The sequence below is a fragment of the Strigops habroptila genome, chromosome 2 (genome assembly GCF_004027225.2).
Source record: "Strigops habroptila isolate Jane chromosome 2, bStrHab1.2.pri, whole genome shotgun sequence".
In the NCBI taxonomy this organism is placed as follows: domain Eukaryota; kingdom Metazoa; phylum Chordata; class Aves; order Psittaciformes; family Psittacidae; genus Strigops; species Strigops habroptila.
The window spans coordinates 122,831,916-122,845,073 of record NC_044278.2 but is presented as its reverse complement, the minus strand read 5'-3'; the positions used below and the strand labels follow the sequence as shown (position 1 = coordinate 122,845,073).

General features: G+C 63.7%; 2 protein-coding genes across 8 annotated transcripts; one reads left to right on the top strand and one right to left on the bottom strand.

The window, feature by feature from the left end:
• Nucleotides 1–273: 273 nt before the first annotated feature.
• Nucleotides 274–12,752, bottom strand: ARFIP2 (ADP ribosylation factor interacting protein 2). 7 transcript variants are annotated; one of them, XM_030473417.1, is made up of 10 exons: nucleotides 7,104–7,188; nucleotides 5,834–5,941; nucleotides 5,636–5,744; nucleotides 5,153–5,229; nucleotides 4,359–4,440; nucleotides 3,838–3,953; nucleotides 2,749–2,970; nucleotides 2,315–2,472; nucleotides 2,054–2,228; nucleotides 274–1,475 (listed from the first exon to the last, which is right to left on the bottom strand). In XM_030473417.1, exons 2-10 carry the CDS (start codon nucleotides 5,930–5,932, stop codon nucleotides 1,320–1,322), a joined length of 1,194 nt encoding a protein of 397 aa, XP_030329277.1. In that variant the 5' UTR covers nucleotides 5,933–5,941; nucleotides 7,104–7,188; the 3' UTR covers nucleotides 274–1,319. The 7 variants fall into 7 exon arrangements, with proteins under 7 accessions (XP_030329277.1, XP_030329285.1, XP_030329314.1 ...); XM_030473425.1 differs by lacking the exons at nucleotides 5,153–5,229; nucleotides 7,104–7,188 and adding an exon at nucleotides 12,748–12,752 and having other exon boundaries at nucleotides 4,359–4,454; XM_030473454.2 differs by lacking the exon at nucleotides 5,153–5,229 and having other exon boundaries at nucleotides 7,104–7,171.
• TIMM10B (translocase of inner mitochondrial membrane 10B) lies at nucleotides 6,947–8,474 on the top strand. Its single transcript, XM_030473498.1, has 3 exons — nucleotides 6,947–7,288; nucleotides 7,381–7,476; nucleotides 7,932–8,474. Exons 1-3 carry the CDS (start codon nucleotides 7,235–7,237, stop codon nucleotides 8,109–8,111), a joined length of 330 nt encoding a protein of 109 aa, XP_030329358.1. The 5' UTR covers nucleotides 6,947–7,234; the 3' UTR covers nucleotides 8,112–8,474.
• Nucleotides 12,753–13,158: the final 406 nt, after the last annotated feature.

Genomic DNA, 13,158 nt, shown 5'->3' with positions numbered 1-13,158 from the left:
CCCTCTGTGGAGCTTCCTCCCCTCCAGCAGCTCAATGCTCCCACCCGACTCGTGTCACCTGCGGGGACGGTGCCAAACGCTTCACTGAGCTCCAGTGCCGGCCACGGCCAGGTCCGGATGGAGCAGCCCCTGTCACAAGAGCCAGGACGAACAACGGGCCCTTGTGCCGGAGCCCCTGCGGCCGGGCGGGGGCAGTGCAGGACGCCCCCGTCCCTGAACCCCCTGTCCTTGGAGCCCCCATCGTCAGCCCCGCCCTGTCCCGTCCGGCCCCACTCGCTGCTCGGTACCGTTTATTCTGGATGTGACAGGCTGGGGCCGGGGGGCGGAGCGGATCAGCGCGAATCCCGAGCGGGGGCTCACGGGAGAAAGTGCCCAAGTGCTGCCGGGAGAGCCCCGGCCCGACGTGCCCGGCCCAGCCCCGGCGCTGCGGCCCCGGGACACCAGCGCCGGGCCGAGGGGACACGAGTCACCTGTGTCCTGCGGGGGGGACACGTGTGTCTCATGTGTGTGTGTCTTGCAGGGGGCGGACACGTATCGCATATGTGTGTCCTGCGGGGTGGGACACGTGTGAGTCATATGTGTGTGTGTCCTGCAGAGAGGGGACATACGTGTTTCTGTGTGTCCTGTGGTGAGGGGAGACACGTCTGCATGTTCTGCAGAGGGGACATGCGTGTTTGTGTGTGTCCTGCAGAGGGGACACACATGTTCCTGTATGTCCTGTGGGAAGGGGGACACGTGTGTGTCAGTGTGTCCTGCAGAGGGGACATGCGTGTGTGTGTGTATTCTGCAGGGAGGGGACATACGTGTTTCTGCATGTCCTGCAGGGCAGGGACCCACGCGTGTCAGTGTGTTCTGCAGAGGGGACATGCGTGCATGTATGTGTTCTGTGGGGAGGGGACATACGTGTTCCTGTGTATCCTGTGGGGAGGGAACACGCGTGTGTCAGTGTGTTGTGCTGAGGGGACATGCACGCGTGTGTGTCCCATGATGAGGGGACACGCGTGTTTCCATGTGTCCTTCAGCCCCCACGTGCCCCCAAAGCAGCCACCAGTGCCCGCCGGGCCCCAGGGGGAGGTCGGGGGCACCCCACGGGCTGGGGGGGATGCAGGGGCCCGGCCTGGGGATCCACAGGGATCATCCGGGGGGACATGGGGTGATCCCGGAGCCCCCCAGCGCCACTGCTCCGCTGGACCCCGACACGCCTGCGCCGCGCGGGGGGGGGGCCGAGGGGTTTGGGGTGTCCCGGCCGCGGTGGGGGGGTCCCTGTGCCGGGGCCGGTGCGGCGGCTCCCGGCGCCCCGTCCCGAGCTGTGTCCGTGCTCACTGCTCCTCCAGCCACGACGGCTTCTCGGCGCCCGGCGGCTTGAGCTTGATGTTGAACTGCCTGAGCGTCTGCTCCAGCTGCTGCTGGTTGCCCGCGAAGTACGCGGAGATGGCGTTGTGGAAGAGCAGGAGCTGCTTGTGCATCACCTTCACCTGCGGCACCGTGCAGGGGGACCACGGTCACCACCGGCACCCGCCAACGGCACCCAAAAGCACAGCTCCCAAAGGGTGACCCCCCCAAAAGGCAGCCCCCAGGAAAGGCCACTCAAAAAGAGGAAGCCTCAAAAAGGTGGAACCTAAATGACTGCTCCCAAAAGCCAGCTCCCAAATAGGAGGGTACCCCAAAAAGGCCCCCAAATGGCAGCTCCAGAAGGAGCCCCAAAAAGCTGAACCCATAAAGGCAGCCCCCAAATGGCAGCTCCAAAGCACAGAACCCAAAAGAAGGCCCCCAAAACTGTCCCCCAAAAGGCAGCTACCAAAAGGAGTCCACCAAGAAGCCAGCCCTTAAATGCCCAGCAGGCAGCCCCCCCAAAAAGATCCCCAAAAGCCATCCCCCAAAAGGCAGCAGCAAATGGTGGCCCCAAAAAAAGACCCCCCAAAAGGCAGCCCCAAAAAGGTGACTCCTAAATGCAGCCCCCAAAAAGGCAGCTCCCAAAAAAAGATCCACCAAAAAAGACACAAAAAAGCCAGACCCCAAAAGGCCCCCCCCGAAGCCATGGTGAGGCCCCCACCTTGTTCTCCTCCAGGAACTTGAGCTTGATGGCCACGTCCGCCCGCAGCTTCTCGTACTTGTCCTTGTGGCTCTGGAAGTGGCTCTGGGCTGCGTCCAGGCGGCTCAAGGTGCCGGCGTCCCGCGGGCCCATGCTCAGCTCCTCCAGGTCCGTGCGGTACGCATCGTACTCCAGCCTGCGCGGAGGGAGGCTCAGAGCCATGGCCGTGCTGTGACCCTCAGCTGCCCCACGGCGCCCCACGGCACTGTGGCTCCATCCTACCTGGCTGTCTCGTACTGCTTGACTGTCATGAGCGTATCCTCCATGGTCTTGTTGACCAGTGTGTTGATGCTGGAGACGAAGAAGTTGACGGCACCCAGCAGCGTCTCCCCATTCTTGCAGAGCAGCTTCTGCGTCTCCGCGTTGTACCCAAACTCCTCCTGCAGGACGGGATACATGGGGCCGAAATGGCATGGACCAGGATCCGATAGCCCGGAATCAGCTCATGGATAACAGAGCACAGCTCATGGATAACACCACCCTCCTCCTTGTCCTCATGCACCCAGGGTGCTGCACGGGACCTGCAGCTCATGGGGACCTGCAGCACAGGGGGATGGACGCATCGCAGGGGAGGCAGCGCAGGGGGTTGGAGGCAGCAGAGCAGATGCAGTTCAGGGGATGCGGCGCAGGGGACGCAGTGCAGGTCTGTCAGGTACCTGGAGCTCCGGTGACTTCTGGCTGAGGTCGGCAAAGGCGTCCCCCAGCGCGTGCTGCGTCTGCACCAGGCTGTAGAAGTGGGAGGTGAGGGCCCGCGCCAGCTGCAGCACGCTCTCGTACTTGCGCTTGGTCTCCCGCAGCAGCTCGATCTGTGTCTCCAGCTCCAGGTCCACCGTGCGGGAGCCGCGGCCAAACCGCTCTGAGATGAGCTGCTTCGTGCACTGCGGAGGGAGCAGGACTGGACTGAGGGCTGTGGGACAGCGCCGATGCACCCTCCTGCACCCCGGGACGCATGGAACCAGTGGGGTGGGAAAGAGCTTCCACCGCTCCCCAGCAGTGCCAAGGCCACCACTAACCCACGGCACTGAGGCCTCGGCTCCACGGGGTGGGAACCCTTCCAGGGCCAGTGACTCCAGCCCTGCCCTGGGCAGCCTGTTCCAATGCCTGAGCACCCTTTGGGGAAGGAATTGTTCCTCAGCTCCATCTAAACCTGCCCTGGGGCAGCTTGAGGCCGTTTCCTCTTGTCCCATCCCTTGTTCCTTGGGAGCAGAGACCAGCCCCCTCCTGGCTCCATCCTCCTGTCAGGCAGTTGCAGAGAGCGAGAAGGTCCCCCCTGAGCCTTCTCTTCTCCAGACTAAACCTCCCAGGTCCCTCAGCCGTTCCTCATCACACTTGTGCTCCAGGCCCTGCACCAGCTCCGGTGCCCTTCTCTGGCCCCGCTCCAGCACCTCAATGTCTCTCTTGCAGTGAGGGGCCCAGAACTGACCCAGGATTCGAGGTGCAGCCTCACCAGTGCCCAGCACAGGGGGACAGTCCCTGCCCTGGCCCTGCTGCCACACTGGTGCTGAGCCAGGCCAGGATGCTGGTGGCTTCTTGGCTGCCTGGGCACAAGCTGCTCATATTCAGCTCCATCAATCAGCACCCCCAGGTCCTTTTCTATAGGCAGTTTTCCAGGCACTCTTCCCCAAGCCTGGAGTGTTCCATGGGGTTGTTGTGGCCCAAGTGCAGGACCAGTCCTTTGTCTGTTGAACCTTGTCCCCTTGGCCACATTCCAGCCCACCCTGGCCATGTCCTTACGGAGCCCTCACCTTGTACGTGTTGATCCCCCACTTCTTGACAATGTCAAACTTCTCCACGGCGATGCCGCGCACGATCTCCTCCCCTCCGCCTGCGGGGCTGGGATGCGCCTGGTGCAGCCCTGAGCCTGCAAGAGAGACAGCTCCGCATGCACCGGGGCTCCAGACCCACACAGAGCCCCTGTGGGGCAGCAGCACCCTCCTGCCCACTCCAGCTCTGCTCCCGGCCCCGTGGCAGCGTGACCCAGCACAAGACCTGCTCCTCTGAGCCCTTCCACAAGGCTTCACACAGGGAACAGCCTCAGCACCAGCCCAGCCAGGTGCGGGTGCTGCCCCCAGCATCATCCTGCCCATCCTCATCCTCACTAGGGCAGAGATGGCATCGGCAGCACCGGGAGGCCACACATGGGCTCCTCCCTGCCCGGGTCCCACCTTGGTGCCACAGCAGCACCGGCCTCAGCCCCGGCACCAGGACCCGGAGCCGCAGCAGCACCATCACCCAGCACTGCCCCGGCGGGACCCAGCCGCGGTACCTGCAGCCTGGTCGGGGTCGGCCATCCTGCGGGCAGCGGCCGCGCTGGGGCACACGCTGGATGCTCCTCGGGCTGCGTGAGGCTGGACAAGACAGCCTGGAATGGAGCGGCCGGCAGGCGGGAGCACAGGGGCAGCGGCGGGCACGGGATGGGCAGGGATGGGGACAGGGTGCGGGCAGGGATGGGGACAGGATGTAGGGAGGGACAGGGACAGGGTGCGTGCAGGGATGGGGACAGGGCGGCAGCGGGGAGAGCAACAGCAACAGATGAGTGTGACGTGGACTCGGACACGGCTGTGGCCGCACAGAGCCCCGGCCGGTGTCACTGCACCCGGTGAGCCAAGCACTGGATGGGACCGGAGTGATGGAGACACAGGGATGGTGACCACGACACATGGTGACACAGGGACAGTGACCAGGGCACATGGTGTCATGGGGATGGTGACCAGGGCACACAGGGACCACGGCACAGCCTGGCACAGCACAGCACCATGGACCCACTGAGCCAGGGCAGTGCCTGGGGTGCAGGGTCTGCAGAGCGTTGGGGCTGTGGTACGTCTGCCTGCACATCTCTCAGAACCACAGCCTGGGTTGGGTTGAAGGGACCTTAAAGCCGACCCAGCTCCAACCCCTGCCACAGGCAGGGACACCTTCCACTAGAGCAGGTTGCTCCAAGCCCCTGTGTCCAACCTGGCCTTGAACACTGCCAGGGATGGGGCAGCCACAGCTTCTCTGGGCACCCTGTGCCAGCGCCTCAGCACCCTCACAGGGAACAGCTTCTGCCTTATATCTAACCTGAACTTCCCTGTCTCTGTGTCCCGCAGGCAGGACACTCGCAGCCTTGCTGCCACCAGCAGCACCCACAACCTGTCCTGAGCAAGGAGAACAGGGAATAAGTGGAGAGTGGAGACATGGAGAGGCCAACCACGGTTCTCTGGTACCACCACAGGCACCAGTGCATCTCCAGAGCCCCTCATCCACCCAGGGATGGAGATGAGGGGATACACCAGAGCCTTCCTCAGCACTGGAGGAAGGAGCTGAGGACCCAGCCTCAGCACTGAGTGAAGCCCCAGCACCACCAGCTGCAGCCCTGGGGTGCTCCCGGCTGGCAGCAGAGCCCAGACCCTGCAGGGAGGAAGAAGCAGGAGCCGCCATCCCGGGATGGAGAGGTTGTACCGAGGCAGAACCACGTGGTGGGACACGCTGCTGAGCCCATCTTCCCGTGACGGGACCTCTCCTTCCCACCCTGCCCTGGCAGCAGCCTCATCCCCCCCGTACCTTTGATGGTGCTGGTGGGGATGATGCCTTCGGCCGTGCCCCCGTAGCCGCCCGACACAATGCTGGTCTCATTGAGGTTGGGCCCCGACACCATCACCTGCTGCAGGTCCTGGAGCAAAGGCAGGAGGTGAGGGAGAGCACGGAAATCACCCGGGATGTGGCAATCCCAGCACGCCCCAGCACATCCCAGCCCTGAACCTGCTCCAGGCCGTCGTCCTCAGGCAGGCTGCCCGTGTCCCCATTGCTGCTGATGGGGATCTCCATGGTGGCCGCTTTGCTCATGATCCCGTCCGACATCCTCAGGGCCTGCAGGCAAACAGGGATGGAGATTGGGAGCAGGTCGGGATGGAGACAACTTCCCCATGGTACAGGGCAGGACCCCCCAGGGCAGCTCCTGATGCACCAAGAAGCCCTCACAGGGGCTTCTGCAGCCACTGCCCAGCACGGCAGTCGCTTGGGATAGACCCACAGCCTGGTTTGGGTTGAAGGGAGCTTAAAGCTGCTCCAGCTCCAACCCCTGCCACGGGCAGGGACACCTTCCACTAGAGCAGGTTGCTCCAAGCCCCTGTGTCCAACCTGGCCTTGAACACTGCCAGGGATGGGGCAGCCACAGCTTCTCTGGGCACCCTATGCCAGCGCCTCAGCACCCTCACAGGGAAGAGCTTCTGCCTCAGAGCTCATCTCAATCTCCCTTCTGGCAGGTTAAAGCCATTCCCCTTGGCCTGTCCCTACGGGCCCTTGTCCAAAGCCCCTCTCCAGGTTTCCTGGAGCCCCTTTAGGCACTGGAGCTGCTCTAAGGGCTCCCCTTCAGGAGCCTTCTCTTCTCCAGGCTGCCCCAGCCCAGCTCTCTCAGCCTGGCTCCAGAGCAGAGCTGCTCCAGCCCTCGCAGCAGCTCCGGGGCCTCCTCTGGCCTCGCTCCAGCAGCTCCAGGACTCGGTGTCCCAGCTGCAGCCTCCAGCTCCCGGAGTGGTCCCTGTCCGGGCTCCCCCCGCCCCGCGCTGCCGCTGTCGATGGAGCCGTCCCGGGGCAGCGCCTGGCGCCGGGCCCGGCGGACCTAAGGCAGGAGCCACGTCCACAGCCGGGCAGCGGGGGGGGGGCAGCGGGGCCGCGCAGTGCCCGGACCGGTCCGGCCGCATTCCTGAGCTCCCGCAGGGCCCGCGGCCGCCCCTCCCGCTCCGTTACCCGCCGCCGGGGGCACGGCCGAGGGGCACCGCGGGGTGGCCCCGGGGGAGGGGACGAGCCCGCTCCCGGCCCCATCGCTCCGCGGTGCCCCCCGCTCCCGGCCCCGCCGCACCGCCGTGCTCAGGCCGCGCTCCGGGGCCGGGTCCCCACCGGCCCGTTCCTGCCCGGATGGAAGCGGGGCCCGGCGCACCCCGTGGGCAGGCCCCGCCGCGGCCCCGGGCTGCGGGTGCCGGTGCCCGCTCCCGTTCCCGTCCGGTTCCCGCTCCCGTCCCGCTCCCCCCCCAACCTCCTCGGCCGCGGCCGCCGCCGCTCCGCTCGCCGGGACACGCCGGACGTGGCGTCACGGGCGGCGGAGGCCGCCGGGAGCCGGGCCGGAGGTGACGCGCCGCCGGACGGAGGCGGGGCTCGGTGCGGGCCATGGCGGCGGCGGCGGCGGCGGCGGCGGAGGAGCAGCGGCAGCAGCTGCGCAGCGTGAGCGGGGCGGGGCCGGGGCGGGCGGGGCCGCGGGCGGTGATGTCCCGGTGCCGGGAGGGTGATGCGGTGCCGGTGCCGGTGTGTTGCAGCTGCGGGACTTCCTGCTGGTGTACAACCGCATGACCGAGCTCTGCTTCCGGCGCTGCGTCTGCAACCTCAACTACCGGCTGCTCACCGGGCGCGAGGTGCGGCGGGACCCGGGATCCCCGCGCGCGCTGCCCGGACCCTGCTCCCGGTCCTTCGTCCCGGATCCCCTATCCCCTGATCCCGTGATTCCCCGGTCCTCGAGTCCCTGGTGCTGACCCGTGTTCCCGGGCTCCGTCATTCCCTCTGTCCTCATCCTCTGGTCCCCAGGTCTCTGACCCCTGGTCCTTCATGCCCTGATCCTCATTCCCATGGTCCCCTGGTGCTGATCCCTTGGTCCTCGATCCTGGATACCCTGGTCCTTGATACCCTGATCCTCTGCTCCTTCACCCCTGATCCACAAGTCCCTGAGCCCCTGGTGCTTCATCCCCTGGTCCTTGTTGCCCTGGTCCTCAAAACCTTGGTTCCTGATCCTCAGGTCCTTGATCCCCTGATCCACTGGTTCTTGTGCCCCTCTTGTTCCTCGATCCGCTGATCCCGGGTCACCATCCTGTAGGAATCCTGCCTCGACAGCTGTGCCTCCAAGCTGGTGCACTCCAACCACCGCCTCATGCGCTCCTACGTGGCGCTGATGCCCGGCATCCTGCAGCGCCGTGCAGCCGATTCGGCGTCCCAGGAGCCGGCACTTCCCGCAGCCCCCCCTGGCCCCATGGCGGCTCCCGACATGGGCACGTAGCGGGCGGATGGCCCCGGGATGGATCCGGCCCCGGGATGGATCTGGGCCTGGTGCTGGGCTGAGCCTGTGTACGCTGAGCGGGAGCTCACGCCGCTCTGGACCCAGCTGTGCGGATCCGCAGCCTCCATCAGGATTGGGAACCTCCGTCAGGATCAGGAACCTCTGTCGGGATCAGGAACCTCCATCAGCAGCCACCGAGCCTGTCCAGTGGCACCGGGAAAGGGATCGCAGCGCCAGTGCCTCCAGTGGGGGATTCCCACTCGAACTCGGTGCCGGCGGCTCCGTGCTGGGCTCTGGCTCCAGCACCGGGGCTCGGATTTTCAGGAGTGTTTTCCTCGTGCTAATAAAGTGTCTCATCCCTGATGTCCTGCTGCTGATGTGTCAACAGGGCCCCGCTGCTGCTTCCCAGCCCCACTGCTGCTTCCCGGCCCTGCTTCCTGGCCCTGCTGCTGCTTCCCAGCACTGCTTCCCGGCCCCGCTTCCCAGCCCCACTGCTGCTTCCTGGCCCTGCTTCCCAGCCCCACTGCTGCTTCCCGGCGCCGCTTCCCAGCCCCACTGCTGCTTCTGGGCAGCGCTTCCCAGCCCTACTGATGCTTCCTGGTCATACTGCTGCTTCTTGGCCCCACCTCCCAGTCCCGCTTCCCAGCCCCACTGCTGCTTCTGGGCCCCGCTTCCCAGCCCTACTGATGCTTCCTGGTCATACTGCTGCTTCTTGACCCCACCTCCCAGTCCCGCTCCCCAGCCCCGCTCCGGCCCCAGCGCAGGAACAGCCCGCGGGGAGCCGGGGGCCGGTGACGATCTCTGGGTGCAGCCCCCCCCACCCCGGCGGCGTTCCTGGGACACGGGCACTGCACCCGCTGAACGGCGCGGCCCGGCCCGGCCCCGCAGCGCCCGGCTCCAGCCCACCGGCAGCTCCGGCAGCCCGCGGGGGGGGGCTCTGCGGGGGGGCTGCGGGAGGAGCCCCCGGCGCTGCCCTCGGGGTAAAGCCACCAGCGGGGGGGCTGCAGGACCCCGCGTGCACCGGGAAAGGGAGGGGAAGGGGAAGGGGAGGGGAGGGGAAGGGAAGGGAAGGGAAAGGAAAGGAAAGGGAAGGGAAGGGAAGTGAAAGGAAAGGAAGGGAAGGGAAGAGAAGGGAAAGGAAAGGGAAGGGTAGAGAAAGGAAAGGAAGGGAAGGGAAGACGAGAAGGGAAGGGAAAGGGAAGGGAAAGGAAAGGAAAGGAAAGGAAAGGAAAGGAAAGGAAAGGAAAGGAAAGGAAAGGAAAGGAAAGGAAAAGACAAGGGAAGGGAAAGGGAAGGGAAAGGAAAAGAAAGGAAAGGAAAGGAAAGGGAAAGGAAGGGAGGACAAGAGAAGGGAAGGGAAAGGAAAGGAAAGGAAAGGAAAGGAAAGGGAAAAGGAAAGGAAAGGGAAAAGGAAAGGAAGGGAGGGGAAGGCAAGGCAAGGAAAGGAAAGGGAAAGGAGGGGAAGGGAAGAGAAGGGAAGGGAAAGGAAAGGAAAGGAAAAGGAAAGGAAAGGAAAGGGGAAAGGAAAGGAAGGGAGGGGAAGGCAAGGCAAGGAAAGGAAAGGAAAGGGAAAGGAGGGCAAGGGAAGGGAGGGGAAAGGAAAGGAAAGGAAAGGGAAAGGAGGGGAAGGGAAAGGAAAGGAAAGGAAAGGGAAAGGAGGGGAAGGGAAAGGAAAGGAAAGGCAAGGAAACGCAAGGCAAAGCAAGGAAAGACGGCTCCGCTGCAGTGAGCCCCTCTTTGCCGTGACATTCCCATGGATCTCCTGTTCCCATTCCCGCCTGTGCGGGTGCAGGACTCTGACACCCCTTGAGCCCCATCAGGCTCCTGCAGCCACCATGGGCTGTGTCTGCCGGAATCACCAGTGGGGGCTCCGGCGCCCACCGGCGGCTGCTGCTGCTACTGGTGCCCCTGGTGCCACTGGTGCCGCTGGTGCTACTGGTGCTACTGGTGCCACTGGTTCTACTGCTGCTGCTGGTGCCCCTGGTGCCACTGATGCTACTGATGCTACTGGTGCTACTGGTGCCACTGGTGCTACTGGTGCCACTGGTGCTACTGCTGCTGCTGCTACTGGTGCTGCTGGTGCTGCTGGTGCTGCTGGTGTTACTGGTGCTACTGGTGCTGCTGCTGCTACTGGTGCTACCAGGCGGTTTTCCATCAGGTGCCGGTTCATGGACCATCGGTGTGTGCAGGAGCTGATGTTCCCCCTGGGGCGCTGGGAGGTTCCACACTGATTCCATGTGGAGCCACAGAACCAGAGAGGTGGGAAAGAGCTTCAGGATCACCCAGTGCAACCGCTCCCCAGCAGTGCCAAGGCCACCACTAACCCACGGCACTGAGGCCTCGGCTACACGATGTGGGAACACTTCCAGGGCCGGTGACTCCAGCCCTGCCCTGGGCAGCCTGTTCCAATGCCTGAGCACCCTCTGGGGAAGGAATTGTTCCTCAGCTCCATCTAAACCTGCCCTGGGGCAGCTTGAGGCCGTTTCCTCTTGTCCCATCCCTTGTTCCTTGGGAGCAGAGACCAGCCCCCTCCCGGCTCCATCCTCCTGTCAGGCAGTTGCAGAGAGCGATAAGGTCCCCCCTGAGCCTTCTCTTCTCCAGACTAAACCCCCCAGGTCCCTCAGCCGTCCCTCATCACACTTGTGCTCCAGGCCCTGCACCAGCTCTGGTGCCCTTCTCTGGCCCCGCTCCAGCAGCATCATCTGGACGTTGGGATCAAACTTGTGAAGTTCAAAGGAGAAAATCAAACTGCCGCAGTCTGGGGGTGACACCAACCCGAGAGGGGCCGCACTTGGGAAGGGGGAGCAGGATGGCCCAAGCTGTGTGGTTTCATTGATACGCTGGAGGGAAGGGATGCCATCCAAAGGGACCTTGACACGCTTGTGAGGTGGGCTGATGCCAACCTTATGAAGTTTAACCAAGCCAAGTGCAAGGTCCTACACGTGGGTCGGGGCAATCCCAGGCACTGCTACAGGCTGGGCGGAGAAGAGGTTCAGAGCAGCCCTGCAGAGAAGGACTTGGGGGTGTTGGTTGATGAGAAACTGAACATGAGCTGGCTTCAGTGTGCGCTTGCAGCCCAGAAAGCAACCGTATCCTGGGCTGCATCAAAAGTATCGTGACCAGCAGGTCAAAGGAGGAGATCCTGCCCCTCTGCTCTGCTCTTGTGAGACCTCACTTGGAGTATTGTGTACAGTTCTGGTGTCCTCAACATAAAAAGGACATGGAGCTGTTGGAGCGAGTCCAGAGGAGGGCCACGAGGATGATCAGAGGGCTGGAGCACCTCTCATATGAAGACAGGCTGAGAGAGCTGGGGCTGTTCAGCCTGGAGAAGAGAAGGCTGCGTGGAGACCTCATAGCAGCCTTCCAGTATCTGAAGGGGGCTACAAGGATGCTGGGGAGGGACCTTCATCAGGGACTGTAGTGGTAGGACAAGGGGTAATGGGTTCAAACTGAAACAGGGAAAGTTCAGGTTAGATGTAAGGCAGAAGCTCTTCCCTGTGAGGGTGCTGAGGCGCTGGCACAGACTTTTCCCAGAGAAGCTGTGGCTGCCCCATCCCTGGCAGTGTTCAAGGCCAGGTTGGACACAGGGGCTTGGAGCAACCTGCTCTAGTGGAAGGTGTCCCTGCCCGGGGCAGGGATTGGAGCTGGATGAACTGGATAAGGTCCCTTCAACACAAACCGGGCTGGGATTCCATGATTCTATGACCTGGATAGAGCAGGATAACGGGAACCTGATGGAGTTCAATGAGGACATGGGGAAGGTTCTTGCACCCGGGAATGCCTGGATGACCCCAGGATGGCAGCGTGTGAGGAAGGGCCGGGAGAGCCGGGGCTGTCAGCCTGGGGAAGGGGTCTCAGGGAGACCTGGTCCCATGTGCCTGTGGTTAAAGGGTGGCTGCAGGGAAGATGGAGACTCCTCCTAGAAGGAGTCCCATGGGAAAGCCGAGGTGATGGGCACAAGTGACTCGGGGGGGATTCCAGTTGGGCACAATGGGAACAAGCCCCCATTGGAATGATGTCCCCGGGGAAGCGGTGACTCTGCAGTTGGACACTGCGGATGGGCTGGATGGGGCTGCGCCATGCTGGCCGGGAATGGCTGGAGCAGATGGTCCCTGGGGCCCCTTTCACCTGGATTCAGGATTCCAGGATTCCTGTGCCCCACTTCTGCAGCTCACCGCTGGATGTGTGGGAGCAGAGCAGGACCCACACACTGGGGGGGTCTCACATCGGGGTGTCACACACTGGAGGGTCACACATTGGGGGGGGTGTCCCACATTGGGCAGTCACGCAGTGGGGGTCACACACATTGAGGGATCACAGATTGGGGGGTCACACACTGGGGGTGTGTGTCCCATATCGGGTGGTCACACAGTGGGGGGTCACACACATTGAGGGGTCACACATTGAGGGAGTCACACAGTGGGGGGCATCACACATTGGGACCCCAGTGGCTCCTGCCCATGTCCTGCCCCTGGTCACTGTCCCATGGGATGCACCATCCTGGAGGAGGGGAGGATGGTTTGTCCTGCAGATGAGTGCCCCGTGGCCACCACATCCCCCCATAGCCACCATGTCCCCCCACAGCCACCATGTCCTCCTATGGCCATTATGTCTCCCCATGTCCCCCCATGGCCACCATGTTCTCCTGTGACCACCATGTCCCCCAATAGCCATGTCACCCCATACCCACCATGTCCCCCACAGCCACCGTGTCCTCCTATGGCCATTATGTCCCCTCATGTCCTCCCATGGCCACCATATCCACCCATAGCCATCATGTCCTCCTATGGCCACCATGTCCTCCCATAGCCACCATGTCCTCCTATGGCCACTATGTCCCCCCATGTCCCCATGTCTCCATGTCCCCTCATGTCCACTATGTGCCCCGCACAACCACCACATCCCCCTATGGCTGCCATGTCCCCTCATTGCCATGTCCCCAGCTGTGCTCCCCATGTTCCACATGTCCCCCTGTGGCCACCATGTCCTTCCATGACAACCATGTCCCCCCATGGCCACCACATCGCTCATAGCCACCATGTCCCCC

Excerpts from the sequence above, each read along its gene's own strand:
- ARFIP2 (XM_030473417.1), bottom strand. The coding sequence starts at position 5,932 with ATGTCGGACGGGATCATGAGCAAAGCGGCCACCATGGAGATCCCCATC. Across the intron at positions 5,745-5,833 it reads AGGACGACGGCCTGGAGCAG|GACCTGCAGCAGGTGATGGT; the intron begins GTTCAGGGCTGG and ends CCTTTGCTCCAG. Across the intron at positions 2,971-3,837 it reads GGGGGATCAACACGTACAAG|TGCACGAAGCAGCTCATCTC; the intron begins GTGAGGGCTCCG and ends CTCCCTCCGCAG.
- TIMM10B (XM_030473498.1), top strand. The coding sequence starts at position 7,235 with ATGGCGGCGGCGGCGGCGGCGGCGGCGGAGGAGCAGCGGCAGCAGCTG. Across the intron at positions 7,289-7,380 it reads AGCGGCAGCAGCTGCGCAGC|CTGCGGGACTTCCTGCTGGT; the intron begins GTGAGCGGGGCG and ends GGTGTGTTGCAG. Across the intron at positions 7,477-7,931 it reads GGCTGCTCACCGGGCGCGAG|GAATCCTGCCTCGACAGCTG; the intron begins GTGCGGCGGGAC and ends ACCATCCTGTAG.